Source organism: Dendrobates tinctorius, unplaced genomic scaffold (assembly GCF_039654945.1).
Source record: "Dendrobates tinctorius isolate UK_male_01 unplaced genomic scaffold, ASM3965494v1 ptg000194l, whole genome shotgun sequence".
In the NCBI taxonomy this organism is placed as follows: Eukaryota; Metazoa; Chordata; class Amphibia; order Anura; family Dendrobatidae; genus Dendrobates; species Dendrobates tinctorius.
Genome location: NW_027361861.1, coordinates 681697 through 698298, shown reverse-complemented (window position 1 = coordinate 698298; position 16602 = coordinate 681697). Strand labels below are relative to the sequence as shown.

At 43.0% G+C, this 16602-nt stretch overlaps 1 protein-coding gene across 1 annotated transcript in view; it reads left to right on the top strand.

The window, feature by feature from the left end:
* Positions 1 to 16602, top strand: part of STARD9 (StAR related lipid transfer domain containing 9) — a 292466-nt gene that overhangs the window by 45974 nt on the left and 229890 nt on the right. Inside the window, exon 3 of the mRNA XM_073552673.1 lies at positions 10911 to 11027. Coding sequence (XP_073408774.1) covers positions 10911 to 11027 — 117 coding nt within the window. The remainder of the gene's footprint in view (positions 1 to 10910; positions 11028 to 16602) is intronic.

Below are 16602 nucleotides of genomic sequence, written 5' to 3'. Positions count from 1 at the left end.
TATTATTTACATTTCTAGTCAGTCATCCCATCAAGGCTAGAGTGAAATGGGAGGCTGAATTGGGAGAAATAAGTGATGATAGATGGGAATCTATTTTAGAATATGTGCCTAAGATTTCTATGAGCGAACCTGGGAGGATGTCTCAGCTGTACGTAATTCATAGAGCTTACAGAACTCCTGATAGATTGTTCAAGATGGGTTTGAGGTCTGATTCCGATTGTCCACGGTGTTCGCAGGAACGGGCAGATATGATGCACATGTTGTGGTGTTGCCCTAGATTGTCTACATACTGGACAGTTGTACTGAATCGGATCGAATGGATATATAAATGTGTAATCCCCAGGGACCCTTTGATCTGTATTTTAGGCTTTGTGGAAGAATTGGCAGCGGCGGCTATGGTCAAACTGGCGATTGCTAGACTGTTGTTCATAGCAAGGAAATTGATTGCCCGGTTTTGGATCAGAGAGGAGCCTCCGACTAGACGGGACTTTCTTGCGCAGGCGGAGCATATAATTTCATTGGAAAAAAGTATTTACACTAAGAGAAATAAACTTGAGGTGTTTCACAAGATATGGCAGCCATGGGTAGAATGGAGTTAGAGGGGTGGGAGGGACGTATTGGGATATGGAAGATATTCACATTACATAACTATATATGGATGTTGGAAAGAGTACTGGACGAGGAACGGGGAAGGCAATGAAGGGATCTCGGAGGGGGGATAGGGGGGGAAAAGGGAGGGAGGAGTTTTGTTTTTGTTTTTGTTTATAAAAACATGGTTATATGTGAACAATTGCTTGATGTCATGTATATGATGTAATTGTTATCATAAATAAAAATTTATCTGATTAAAAAAAAAAAAAGAACCTTCCTCAGAAACTCAATGGGGCAATGGAGAACAACATTGAAAGTGAACTCAAGTCCACTAGTACAAGTGACCATCAAATGCGGCATATACCACTGTCCCCATTGCTGTTCTGCATAGGCTTGCACCCCCTCAGTTAGATAATTACAGAGTCTGGCTATGGATACAAGCTCAAGAGTCGAAGCACCATCAGCCACCTCCTCTACATGGATGACATCAAGCTGTATGTGAAAAAAGAACAAGACATGAATTCATTGATCTACCTGACAAGGATCTACAGTGAAGACATCGGGATGTCCTTCGGACTGAAGAAGTGCGGCCGGTTGGAAAGAGAGGCAAGATAGTCAAGACTGATGGAGTGGAATTACCAGCAGGGCATATAGCAGATGTACAGACATTCTACAAGTACCTTGGCATCCCACAGGGATACGGTAACCATGGTGAGGAGGCAAGGAAAGCTGCAACATCCAAATACCATCAAAGGGTAAAGGGCCTGTCACACTAAGCGATATCGCTAGCAATATCGCGGTAACGTCACTGGTTTTTGTGACGTAGCAGCGATATTGCTAGCGATATCGCTATGTGTGATACTTACCTCCGACCGGCTCCCCACTGGTTATCGCTGATCGCGCGAGAATGTCCTGGGCCGTTTCTCGTCGTCAGCTTCCTGCGGCGCTGAGGAGCAACGCGTGGATACGGGCGGGAGGACGTCAGGATCGCCTCTTTTGACAGGTAAGTAGCGACCCCCGACCCCTGCTATGTCGCTGGTGAGATCTGCCTGTGTGGCAGCTCACTAGCAACCACTTAGCGATGCACCAGCGATCCTGACCGCGTCATATTGCTGGTTGGGATCGCTGGTGCATTGCTAAGTGTGACAGTACCTTAAGACTGGTCCTGAAGAGCCAGCTCCAGAATAAAATCTGCGCCATCAATACATATGCCCTGCCAGTTATCAGACACCCTGATGGCATTGTGGAAGCTGCAGATGTGAAGACACTAATGCTCCTCACAATGCATGGCGGTCTCCACCCTAAAGGCCCTTTTACATTTAGCGATGCACCACCGATCCGACCAGCGATCCGACCCGGTCAGGATCGCTGGTGCATCGCTAAATGATCGCTAGTGAGCTTCCACACAGGAAGATCTCACAGCGATGCAGCAGCGATACAGCGGACGATACTTACCTTTCACACACAGTGATCCTGAAGTCCTCCCGCCCGCCTCCACGCGTCGCTCGTCGTCAGCTTCCTGCTGGGGCTTCCTGCTGTGACGACGAGTGACGCGTGGAGGTGGGCGGGAGGATGTCAGGATCACTGTGTGTGAAATGGAGCGGGACATTCTCGCGCGATCAGCGATAACCAGCGGGGGAGCCGGTCAGAGGTAAGTATCACACATAGCGATATCGCTAGCGATATCGCTATAACGTCACGAAATCGTTGACGTTATAGCGATATCGCTATGTGTAAAACCCCCTTTAGTTTGAGGCTTGATAAGCATCCAAGCCATCACCATGGATGAAGCAAGGAGTATCCGGGAATGCATCAGGAAAATGGCACCAAAAGATGAGATGCTGAGAGAATGCCTAAGGCAGCAACAAGAGCAGATCTGGAAGGAAGAACAGGAACATAAAGCGCCATGGCAAGACAAGCATGGGATGTACCATCAACAGATAATGGAGGTGGCTGACATGGAGAAATCCTACCAATGGCTGGAGAAAGCTGGACTCCGAAACAGCACAGAGGCACTCATCATAGCGGCACAAGAGCAAGCACTAAGTACCAGATCCATAGAAGCAGGAATCTACCACACAAAGACAAGACCTAAGGTGCAGACTATGCAAAGAAAACTCAGAAACAGTCCAACACATAGTGGCAGGATGCAAAATGCAAGCAGGAACAGCGTTTCTCGAACGCTACAACCAGGTAGCCGGAATTGTATACAGAAACATCTGCACAGCATATGGGCTAAGTCCCCCTAAGTCCAGGTGGGAAACCCCAGAGAAAGTGATGGAGAATGAAAGGGCTAAAATCCTGTGGAACTTCAAGATTCAGACGGATAAGCAGATGTTGGCTAACCAACCAGACATTGTGATAGCAGACAAGGATCTGAAGACAGCAATGATAATAGATGTGGAAGTGCCGAGTGACAGCAACATCAGAAAGAAGGAATATCGCTCTCCTGTGATCTTGCCATTTAAATGTTGTTGATTGACAAGGGCATTTATATTGTTAAATAGAAACAGTGATTGAGGCACGCATAGGCCACACACATTGGTCACAGTAATGCGCGCAACATGCGGCTTGGCGTTCTGGGACACTTTGGAGGAATGTCTGAACCACTGGTTCCACAATTGGTGCTTTGGTGATATTGGACATCAAATACCAAGCCTAAGGGGTCAATCTGTGTACACAAACCATCAGAAGGCTATCATGATGTTGAGCAAGATGCCAATGGAGGCTGGAATGAAAGTCTAGCCTCTTCGGTGATGAATCCAGCTTTTGTCTTCGACAAAGTGATAGCCTAAGATTGGTTTTGGAGCCACGTGGGCAATGCAACGAAGAGTCCTTTGTGAAGGAATATCACACAAGTTCGTAGACATTGTAGGCCATGGTAGCCCTTTTAGGCCCCATATAGGCTGCTCACAATAACACGAGCATCATGTGGCCTGTTGTCCATTTTGAAAGATTCCAGAAAGTCCAACACATGACCTCAGTAAATTTGATCTTCCATTGTTCAAGTAGAAAATAGGTCCATGCCCTCTAGCTGGCATGCAGAAGTTCTGGAGTTGGAGTTCACCCTGACATGAAATCTGATCAGAATTTTGTTTTTTTTTTCATTCACTGCAATGACTGTCTACCATCTTCAGTAGTAAACATTGTCGTAGATCACTTTATGTAAGCTTATAAATTACTTCACTTCCCTCAGTTCTGACTAGTGGAAGCATGGTCTACGTTTCATGGATGTGGGAAACCACTTATGGGCACAGGATGCCAATCAGGTTTTTTCCATTAGTTCATCCCCAGAAAATTCAGACAATCCTCCTCTGAGAACCCTTTTTAAAGAACTTTATTATGCATATAAAGAAAATATTAAATCTTGGTGGGAGATTAGGGGCCTAGAGAGCTATATTAAAAATAAGATTGTCCCTAAGGGCCTTCGTATTAACATACAGCCCTCACCCCGAACCACTAGTCCTCATTTACTGGCGGCCTGGACTAAGGAATCTGTTGACTCATCAATCCGGTTCATGCAGCTTCTCATTGAGGAGAAAAAACTGTTCGAGGAATCTACAAAAACATTGAATAACCTTATTGAAAGAGTCCAAAAGTTGAGATCTGACTGATTTTGTACGAAGGGAAGAGATTCTCAAGACATCAGTTGAGAAGTTTCAAACCAATCTTAAAGATCGAAAACACTCGCAGTTTATACGTGATCTTGCTGAATTTAAAGACAACAGGGCATATGAGTATCAGATTAGTAACTCAATAGAGGTATCCTCATCAGATATTGATACATCTGACACCGAATGCACAGAGAATTTTGGTGGTTTTAGGGGAAGAGGAGGGCAGAGTAGATCAAGATGGCGCCCACCAAAAAATCAATACAGGCAAAGGGGAAGGGGAGCACAGTATCTGCCCTTAGGTCCTTCCTCATCTGTATCACAATCTTTTTTGGACAGAGGCCCTGCAGTGGGCTACGATCTGAGGAAAAGACCATAATTGATCAGGGTCAGATCATAAATCTGTCATCACACAATTTGTCTGGGGATGAATGTCTTGTTTTGCAGAAAGGTCTCAATTTTGTGCCGACAAACAAATATAACTGCTTCAGTTGGGTTAAGGATCTTAATTTATTTGGTCGTAACCTTAAGTGGAAACTCTTCTTCAAGCAGCATGATCGTGAACAGTGCCTCAGGCTTGGTTTATCAGAAGAGGACATGGAGGGTCTTGATGCCCTGACCAGCCTCCTGAGGGAGAATGAACAGCAGCGGGGGGTTGGTCCGTTCACCACCTTGAAAAATAAGAGTACCAGAATGCCACCCAATAAGGAGGTAACAAGTATTGATATATTTATTAAGATGGTGGAGGATGATCTACGGAAAATTCCTTGTGTCAATCGTGATGGTATTTTTAATCTTTCACATGTTGAGAATATAGCCCTTGAAGGGTTGGAAAAGAACGCTAATATAATAATTAAGGCCTCTGATAAAGGTGGAAATCTGTTGGTGTTGGATCACGACAAGTATCGTGCGATGTGCTACTCTTTGTTAAATCTCAATGATACATATGAGGTGTTGCATGGCGACCCGACTGAGGAATATAAGAAAGAATTATTGATAATCTTGGATGAGACAAGGCTTAATAAGCTAATATCGCATAAAGAGTTTCAGTTTTTGTTACCTAAGTCGCCTGTGATTGCAACGTTTTATGCATTACCAAAAGTGCACAAAGGGCTGGATCCATTAAAGGGTCGACCTATTGTCTCAGGCATAGACTCTTTGACCCAGAACAGTGGTGTTTATTTGGATAGGATTCTAAGGCCATTTGTGGCAGCACTTCCCTCATATGTACGTGACACATCGCACCTACTAAATTTACTTGAAGGGGTTACGCTTGAAGAAAATACCATGCTAGCATCCATTGATGTGGAGGCATTATACAGTTGTATCCCACATAGATGGGGACTTGAAGCAGTTACTCATTTTCTGCGAACTAGAGCAGTAGAATGTCGGGCACACAACCTATTTATTAAGGATTTGCTGAAATTTGTCCTCACTAGGAATTATTTTCTTTTTGACTCCAGGTACTTCCACCAGCTCAGGGGGACTGCAATGGGGAGCCCCTGTGCCCCCAGTTATGCAAATATCTTCCTGGGCTGGTGGGAGGAGACTGTCATATTTGGAGATGAGGATGAGTGGTGGATTCCATTCCTCAGCCTCTGGGCCAGATATATTGATGATATATTGATATTTTGGTCTGGCCCAGAGGCTGAATTTAACCGCTTTATCGAGCTTATTAACGTTAACACAGTGGGACTTAAATTTACATATGAATGTCATATGCACAGCATTAATTTCCTTGACTTGACGATTACTAAAATGGCTGATGGAGGTATCAGCACTTGCACATATAGGAAGCCAACCGCTACTAATAATCTCTTGAGATGGACAAGCCATCACCCAGAGCCATTGAAGAAGGGGATCCCTAAGGGGCAGTTCCTGAGGATTCAAAGGAACTGCTCTGATTTAAATTCTTATAGAAGACAATCCAAGGACCTGTATAATAGGTTTAAGATGAAAGGGTACCCCCCACAGGTATTGGATAGACCACAACACGAGGCGTTACTAAGTGATAGACATTCTTTGCTTCAGAAAAAAGGACCCAGGAATGATACAAATGAAAATATTGTAAGGCTTATTGGAACTTATGATGCTCAGGCGGATAAAGTATATCATGTCCTTAAAAAACATTGGGGTATCTTGCTAGCTGACCCCAACTTGAGAGGTCTTGTAACACAGAAACCAAGTGTTACATATAGGAAGGGGAGGTCTGTTGGAGATAGGCTTGTCCATAGTTTCTATCAAAGGCCAAAGGGGGTGGTTACATGGTTGGATAGGAGACCCCTTGGTTTTTTAAAATGCGGTAATTGCTCCAGGTGTAAATATATGTCGCAATGTAAAACTTTTACAAGTTCACATAATGGGAGAACCTTCTACATTAGAGATTTTGGCAATTGTAGATCTACAGGTCTGGTCTATAAAGCCACATGCACATGTCCCAGGGACTATGTGGGTAAGACCACTAGGGAATTCAGGGTTAGGGTGGGGGAGCATTTGGGGGATATCAAAAATAAGAGAGATACCCCGGTCTCAAGACACATGAATGCAGTACACCAAGGCTGTGTGAGCGACATCTCCTTCACTATGATTGAACTAATAAAGCCGAAAGTGAGGGGAGGTAACCTAGATAATATAATCCTGAGAAGAGAATGTGAGTGGATTTTCAGGTTACAGTTCCTCTTCCCAGACGGGATGAATGAGTGCATGTCATATACCTGCTTCATATAATGGATTAAAAGTATGCCTGATATGGCGACTGTTCTCTAATATATATATATATATATATATGTGTATTCTGGATTAATGGGGGTTTTTTATTTGAAGGGTATATCTGAGGATGCCTTTTTAGGCATACACTGCATTGAAAAGCGGTATATATCTATTATATTTGTTTCTGATGTTCATCCTTATATAGAATTTTTCATCCCCAATATTGTCTTCCTAATAAGTATTCTGGTATATATGAGTGATATAATCATAAACTCTACACTTTTGAATATCTTATCAGTTGCTCTGTTCAGCGTCTTATCTTCCTATGGTAGCCACGGAGGCGGGAGCATTTGGACTCGGGCCGGGGGGCCCGGCGTCTTTTTCGGGGTGCCCCGCCGTGTGGTGCATGTACCCTTTGCTCCTCCCTCTGTTTGAGGGTTAAATGAATGCTGGTATTGGAGCCTAATTAAGTCTGCCGAAACCGGAAGTCCCGGTGCCATTTTGGATGCGCCCAAACCGGAAGTCACGGCGCCATTTTGGATGCGCCCAAACCGGAAGTCTCGGCGCCATTTTGGATGCGCCCAAACCGGAAGTCCTGGCGCCATTTTGGATGCGCTCCAGTGTGGAGCGCACACCGGGTCTTCATCTATCCGTTATGTATCTGAGGCGTTATTTGATGACGTGGGACGCTGGCGCCATCCGTGAGCGCACGTGGGGCCTCTATCCACCCGCTATGTATCGTAGGCGGTTGTGATGACGTGAGCTGCTGACGCTGAGGGCGGTTACTATCTACGGTATTATGTGGATGTATTGGGGCTATCACTACCTTCTCATATGTGATTTACCCACCTGATAATGGTTGGGGCTGATTGGTGGCTTTGCATCATGGGGGTTATTTAAATCCACTCATTCCTGACCACCGGTGCCATCATGCATCATCTGGGTATCATATATCGATATGACGTTTATTGATTGATCCTCCTGATGAACCGCTACAGGCGGGGAAACGCGTCGGGGTTGACCTACACATGATAAGTGACTTTGTTTATTATATTATGATTCAGAGTATACCCTTGAGAGGGGTTAGTTTGTATTATCTGTCTGTTGGACATATCAGTTTGTCACATATGATCATGATGTGGAGGTATTAGATTTTTTATCATTTATATTATCCTGGGGTCCTACTTGAGCCTAAGGCAACTTTAATGTTCATTGCTTTAATATCAGATGGGCATACTTACATATGACAAACAATTTATTGGTTAATAGAACCCTCACATAGGGGTATATTAGGACAACATCAATTGTTTTGAGGTTTTGCTTGAGCTTAGGGCATTCTGAAGTTTCATCTCTGCACTATCAGATTATTGTTTTCCCTCCTGTCTGAATAGGGACTGGTAGGGGAGTGAGGGATAGTCCACGTTGAGTGGGGGTGCCAATTCTCGTTTTTAGGGTGCCAACCTCCACGGCTAGGAAGGTATCAGTGAGCCTTAGAGTAGGGCTATGTAGCATCCCAGCGTAGGTCTGGTTTATTTTTGGCATTGGCCATTTTTCACTGGGATAGGTGTTTTTTAATGTATAAAATAAATAATTCGTTTTAAGGGATTTATATGTTCGCCCTATTTCTGATTCCCATGAGATATATATTTCATATGTGGGAAACCAGCCTGAGTCAGAGTTTCCAAACCAGTGATAGGGGTCAGACCAGGAGACTTTGACATCACGTGTACATTTAATGGTAAAATGTCTGTTATTATAGAATTGTTTATCAATAACTTAGATAATACACATATTGACATTGCACCGTAATACAGCTCGTTAAAGACTGTGGCATCCATCAACCATAGACTGCCAAGTAAAAAAAACAAAACATATGGATTGCAGCAGAGCATTGAAGTATTCCAGACACACGAAAGACAGAAAGGGCCTGTTTTGGCTCCTTTAGGGTGAATGGGGGTCGCTTTGGAAGTTTTACTCATGCTATGGGTACTTTTCCTGCACCTGACGCAAACAGTGTAAACCTAAATGTGAAGGCACCCTTCAGCAAAACCTGCCAAAGTACCATTGGTCTAGTTTAATCCAGCTGCAATAGCTTTTATATTTTAGTGTCGCGGCAGACTGGTGACGGTGTTCATGAGATCAAATTATACGAGGGACTATGGTACTAAACCACAACTATAGGAGAGCACTTCTTGAAAGCTAAGCGCAAAACTGTCCGTTTTTCTCATATGACGGTAATAAAGCGAGCAAAGAGGTTATGTAATGGAAACATCTGGTTTAGATTAAAGTCTGCAAGCACCCAGCAAGTATTGGTGAGGCTGCAGGTCTACATTGCAAATTTCCACCTTAAATTGGAGACTTAAAACATGGAAATTTTCCTGCATTTTTTTTTTTTTTTTTTAAGAACACATGCCGTGGGGTCATATCAAGACCTTAGATCTGTAATATTGTGGCTTCCTAAAGTCAAGTATTCTAATCACAACCTTTCACCTAATTTTTTTCCCCTTTTAATTTCGCCTCGCCGTTGCAGAGATATTGACAAAGTATTTGGCACCTAATGAGTTAACTTTAGTTAAAAAGTAGGTTTTATTAGATACTTTTCACCATAGGGTGTACTTCTTTTTCCTGTCTTAGTTGCTGTCTGATAACACCCAGTTGAGTTAACTCATTAGGTGCCAATTATCTCTCCGCAACAGAGAGGCAAACTTTACAAAAAAATGTTTTATTCCACTCTGCAGCCACTATTACATCCAGGTACATATAAAAAATATGGCAACAGCTCATCTTCTGAATCTTATCTTTAAATATATGCAAAAATTATTGATGCAACAACATTGATGTGAGCGTCATAAAAATTAGTGATGTGTCTGCTCTTTCAAAATACTTATTTTAGAGTATAGTTTAGAGCTCAGTCTTCTGCTGTTCTCTTTTTTTACTACTGAAAACACCTACATGTTTCCATTCCTCTTTCCCAAAGAAGCATGACCCTATAAATTCTAAGGCTGTGTGCACACGCTGCGGATTTTGCTGCGGTGTACAGTACCATGATTCCCTATGGGAATCAAAAACCGCAATGCAGACGGAGCGGAATTTTCCGTGCGGATTATCTGTGGTTTTCAATCCGCAGAAAGAATTGACATGTCAATTCTTTCTGCGGATTCTGCTGCGGTTTGCCATCTGCTCCATTGAGGAGATGAAAAACCGCAGGGCAAAACCGCAGAGCAATCCTGCAGGTAAAACCGCAGGTATTTTGACCTGCGGTTTCACCTGCGGATTTTACAAAATCCGCGCGGATGAATCCGCACCTAATCTGCAGCGTGTGCACACAGCCTAAGGGTAAGTGTACACGTTGCAGATTGTGCTACGGACTTTCCGCGCGGATTTTTACATTACATTGATTTTTCTGGCTAACATTGTAGCAGAATATTTTTTATTGTACATCAGGGTAAAACATACATTTAAATGACAGCCAGGGACTATTCCGCAAAAGAGACTAATCCAAAGTCCCGTTCCCTGTGGATTTCCCCCACCCTGCTTCACTTGAGTGACAGGTCTCTTCCCACATATGTGAGTGTATATAGGGATAGACCTGTCTCTCAAGGGGAGTGGGCGAGGAGCGGTGGCATTTCAGAGTAAAACATTCTAAAAGTCTTTAAACAGAGGCTCGACAGACATCTGAGATTGTTTAGTTAATCCTATTGAGCACAGGGTTGCACACCCAGGAGGTCCCTTCCTACTGAAGTCTGATTCCTGGCTGAAATGATGCAACTAGTGTCTTGATACTGAACATGCTGCCCGTGGTTTCCTTTACGATCAGTGCATTGTATCAGTGAGTGGAATCATTCTACAAGCCCCTAAAGGCCTAAAAATTCTCATATCTTTTGGTTACATACTTTATTTTCTATTTAGAGTGCTTTCTCAAGACTGAACTGCTTCGAAAACCAGAAAGGATAGCCAAAATGCATTTTATTGACCTAATTATTGGGTTTTCCTTCTCAGTTGGACTATAAACCAGAAACTTGTGGGGACACCAGAGAGCGACTACTTGAGTTTGGCTTTGATTACTGTTACTGGTCAGTTGATCCAGAAGATCCAAAATATGCATCTCAGGAAGTGGTAAGTCATTGGTTTGTTTAATTGCTGTAATTGGTAATGGAATAGTGAGTAGTACACATTTAAAGGCTGCGTTCACACATTTAAGGAACGATTGTATTCGGTAATTGCATGACTAGCAGTCTTATGATATTGTTGTTATCGGAAGTTTCTGAATGTTTTCCAAGTTACTGAAAATATGTAACAAAATACACTAAAAGGTAGAAATACATCTGTAACCTGAATGTTTACAATGTGTCATACAATAATACTTACTGATTACATTCTTAAAAGATACACTTTACCCCCTCCATTAAGCTGTAAGAGCTTGTTTTTTTTAGCTCAGATCTGTTGTTTTTATTGTTACCAATTTTGGGTTAATATGGCATTTTGACTGCTTTTATTGCATTCTTTAATGGGGAAAGTGCAACGAGAAAAATTTAAAATTCTGGTGTTCAATATTTTCTTTATTTTTGGGATTTAATGTATGTTATCAATAATTTTATATTTTGAAAGATCAGACTTTTTTGGATACAAAATTCCAAATTTTCAATTTTAATTTTTTTTAAGCAAATCTGTCTTGTTTGACACATGCTCAGCTCTTGAGCCGGCTTCATACTTTCCTTAGTAAATTTTTCTTATTAATGAGTTAACCAAAAACGCTGCTCTGTTGTAGTGAAATCTACATTAGCAAGGATATGCAAATGTTCTGGGTGGGATCAAGCACTTCCACTTCCTTCTCAGCCAAACTCCGCCCTGCCGTACATGATTGACAGTTATCACAGCTGCAAAACTAGCGGTGGGCGAAGTTACGCTGCGAGTGGAGCTGGGAGCCAAGGACGAGGCATTTCTAACCTCTTTTGCATTTCACTTTTAAAGTGGGTTTCTCTGCAACAGAAAAAAGCATTTTTTTATTAATGGTATAGATTAATGACCTGCGCACACATGAATGCCCAATGAAATGCTTTGGTGTTCTAATAAATAATATTTTGGGTGTTTTTACATACAGTAATTATTTCAACAAGAAGAGGACAATTTAAATATAAATTCTTTTACATTATATTTAACATTCTTCTTCCTTTATTCTTTTCATGTTCCCCTGGCTTGTTTTGAGTATTTTCACAATTTTGTATCAACACTCAAGTGTTTCCAGTTTCAATCGTCCGGCTGTAAAGAAGTTTTTTACAATCCATTCTTCACGCCAGCTCTTTGTTTTTGTACTGCCACTGTCTGTTTACAGATAGAATAAATAAAGCTTTTTGGTTTGTGGACTTGTAATAGGGATTACAGAGGGTGATTTGGCTCCCAGGGCTATGTACAGGACAAGGCAAGCCGAGGCACGCTCGGTGACCTCATATTTTGCATCTTGACTTATCTGTCCCATTGAAGCGCTGCCTGGTACTGGATGGCTCTGTGTTTAATTTGATATATGAGAACAGAATAGTGGAGACATATAATCATTGTTTAAACAATGGTTACAAGTGGACATGTAGTGAACAATACACTAGGAGAGGAGCTTTAGTAACATTACACAACTTGCAAGTGTTTAACTTTGCAAACCAGATCAAGTTAAAAGGGTTGTTCGGTTTCACAGTAAAATGTCAAGGTTTTATTTGTTTAAAAAAAAAATAAAACAAAAGTGACATTACTGAAACCCTTGCCATTACATCGCATTGTGTGCTTGCAGCCTTATACTATCTAATGATGATTTTGGTGGTAATGAACCTCATGTGCTTCCTTCTTTGTCATTTCACAATTTCTAGCTTCATTTTCTGTTGGTTTGCACATACAGTATAATGCTGTGATTGTGCTCTGCACGCCTACTTTCTCCCTCTTTTTTCACGCCACTAATATGAAGCACACAATGACTTTCTCTATTTCGACAGATGAAATTACGTATTTGTCACCACTGAAATCCTTTTGCTTCTGGACCTCGGACTATGGATCCTTTCTGAAAGGCATTAGCATATTCAGTGCTGCATCCGAATATTTATCATACTCCTATATACGGGAGGAATAACTTGCATTATTGTTTAAGTTCATGTTATAGTTTCTAGACACCAGTGCAATTATGTAGACTTTAGGATACTGCTGTTTAATTTTTCAAAATATGTTTGTTTTTGGGGCTTTTTTTCCTCTGGATCCATTGGCTATGTTCTGGAAAACATTTACATATTTGTCTTTTCAATAGGCTGTTGAAGACAAATATATATGTGCTTTAATGCAAATTAAAGTGGACACCATCTAGTAACATATGTTGCAATGAAACTGTAATCATAGTTGCATTTCAGAAGCAAGGCTGACGCCAAAGTCTGATGGGTGGTTTAATTCCTGGGGCAGAAATCTTCATGCAGTGGCTGAAACCCAGTTGCTTAACTAAGGCCATGTGCACGCGGTGCGGATTCTGCTGCGGATCCGGCCCTGCGGACTTGCAGCAGAACAGCATGTGATGTACAGTGCCATTAAAGGCAATGTAATTCAAAATCCACTGTGCACATGGTGCGGATTTTTCCGCGCAGATTTGCTGCGGATTGAAAACTGCAGCATGTCACTTCTTTTGTGTGGATTTCCTGCAGTTTTCCACCTGCTCCATTCTAGAAAAACTGCACTAAATCTGCAGGTCATTTTACCTGCGTATTCAGCAAAATCTGCGCGGAAAAATCCTCAGGAGAATCCGCACCGTGTGCACTCAGCCTAAAGCTTCTTGGGAGTAGTTGTACATTTGAGGGAAGGGTGGAGTCGTGCCCTGACCATTAGGCCGGCGTCACACTAGTGAGAAATACGGACGAGTGCTATGCGTGAAAAAAAAAAAAAAAAAAAAAAAAAAAAAATCGCATAGCACTCGGACCAAAGTTCCCATCAGCCGATTTTTTTGTCGCCCGTTTTAAACTTGTCAGTGATTCTTGGCCGAGACTCGCCAATGCAAGTCTATGGATGCGAGAAAGAAAACAGATTACACACGGACCACAAGTATGACATGTGAGAAATACGCAGCGGTGTCCTTTAACAAAAGCCAGCAATTCAGTGTGTGATACAGTAAAATCACACTGACATGTTTAATAAAGAATAGAAAGTATAGATATAGAATACACATGTGTGTGTAATATATATATATATATATATATATATATATAATATATACATATACATACACATACACATGTCATTGAGACACATATATATATTTATAGGTCATAGAGTTCTACTTAGCATAATAGCCACTAAATCAACTGCTGGCTTCTGTAAAATCATTACAAAACCCAACATGAAATGACACATGGTTTACATATAAAAAACTAAATGAAATGGTTTACTGTATGTCCTTGACTAATAATTAGATTTTGTATGTATGTAAAATTTGGGACATGTAGGTGTTAAATTAACAGGTAAATTCGATAAAAAAATTGCGTGGTAATTTCTCCACCAGAGAGGGAAAGCCAGTGAGTGAGTGTTAGGCCGGGGTCACACTGGCGAGGAATACGGCCGAGTGAGAGGCGCTAAAAGCACGCATTAGACACGGACAAATGATTCTCTATGGGGTCCCTCGCACCAGCCGTATATTTCTCATCCGTATTCTACGGTCCGTGCCAATCGCAGTATGCTGCGATTGTCAGCGTACTACGGCCGTAGTACGCCAATGCAAGTCTATGGGTGCGCAAAAAATACGGATTACACACAGACCACACATGTGACTTGCGAGAAATATGCACCCGGTGTCTTTTAGAAAAGCCGGCAATTCAGTGCGCTATACAGTAAACTCACACTGACAGGTTTAATAAAGAAACAAAAGAATAGATATATACACATAGAGAATATATATATATATATATATGCATTCTATGTGTCTATATCTATTCTTTGGTTTCTGTTAGAAACCCTGTCATAGGACTCCATTATATGTCCATTTTGCAAGCCTGCGAGAAAATCTCGCCATACGGATTCTGACATGCGCAAAATACGCGACCACACCTTGATTACGGATGACATAGGGAGCACTATTTAGAAGTCTGTCATCCGTATTACGCATGTAAAATACTGACCGTATTTTGCGTCGGTTAGTGTGACCCTGGCCTTAGGCGTCGAGTTCCCCCTACTGCACAGGGGGAATCTCAAGCCATGTTCTCCCTGGTCTCCCATTCCTCTGCGGCCGCAGAGATTCCTGCTCAGCAGAGGCGTCGGTCCAGGCTAATGCTAGGCGTCTGGTTGCTCCTTCAGGCTCTGCTGTAACACCATGCGTGAATCGGCAGCAAGCAGACGCTCCAGGGACTAAGTCCTGTATTTTGCCTACTGAGCATGCCCGTGGGACGACCTCTCATTGGAGGTCGGAGGTCACATGCGCGGGTCCCATTCCTGCTCTCATTGGACCACTACTGGGAAGGTCCCGGAAGGACGCTGCTATAAAAGAGTCGCATGGCCATGTGCTAGTATAGACTCTAATACTCGTGGTATGTATGATTGGTGCATGTATCTGGTGATTGACTCATTGGAAACCCCTACTCTTGGTTGTGCTTGTTGTTATAGGGATTCAGAGTTAGAGTCAGCGCCAAAGGGTGGCTGTGTGCTCACGCCACTGTGCTCCCGACACTCTGTACACACTAGCGTCCGATGGTGTCGCCCACTGCAGGACACTATCGTACCCCGGCAACTTAGTCACCCCCTGTGCGGCGCCGTGCGCAAGTTTGGCGCTTTCCTCCCTAGTCCGGGTGGTTAGTGACGTTGGCCGGAGTGGTGCTGTGTGCACATAGTGCGCTTTTCTATTTAATTGTTTCCTCCTGGCACTGCAGTTCCAGTGCCGAGCACTAGTGTGTCTAGAGCAGTGGTCCCCAACCTTTTTTGCACCAGGGACCGGCTTCAAGCAAGACCATTCTTCCATGGCCCTGCAAGGCGGGGATGGAGGTGTGACGGGCGGGGATTTGGCCATAAGGGGGCGGGGCTATGGTCGCAGCTGTAGTTTAGCAGTGCATACTTATCATTTAATTATAACATTTATAATGTGACTCAACTCACCATAGGTTTTGAATGAGTGGGAGCACCTGGCTTGTTTGTTTCTTTATTTCAGTGGGAGCACTGGGCTACTTCTACTGATGACCGTCACTGCTAATGATGATTGGAACCTACAAGGAAATGGAGCATTGAGCACTTAAGAAAATTTGTACTGGAGTACTGTACATGCTGATTATTTTCTAATCATCAGAAAATGTATGTGTGGTTCCCCCCGTCCTGTCCAGCTCTGTGTGGCTCCCCCTGTTTTATGCATGGCTCCCCTGTCCCATCCTTGTATACATGGCTCTGCTCCCATCCTTGTATACATGGCTCTGCTCCCATCCTTGTATACATGGCTCCGCTACCACCCTCCCATCCTGTATACATGGCTCCACTCCCACCCTCCCATCCTGTATGCATGGCTCCCCTTTCCCATCCTGTATGCATGGCTCCGCTCCCACCCTCCCTTGTATATATGGCTCCGCTCCCACTCTCCCTCCCTTGTATATATGGCTCCGCTCCCACTCTCCCTCCCTTGTATATATGGCTCCCACTCTCCCTCCCTTGTATATATGGCTCCCACTCTCCCTCCCTTGTATATATGGCTCCCACTCTC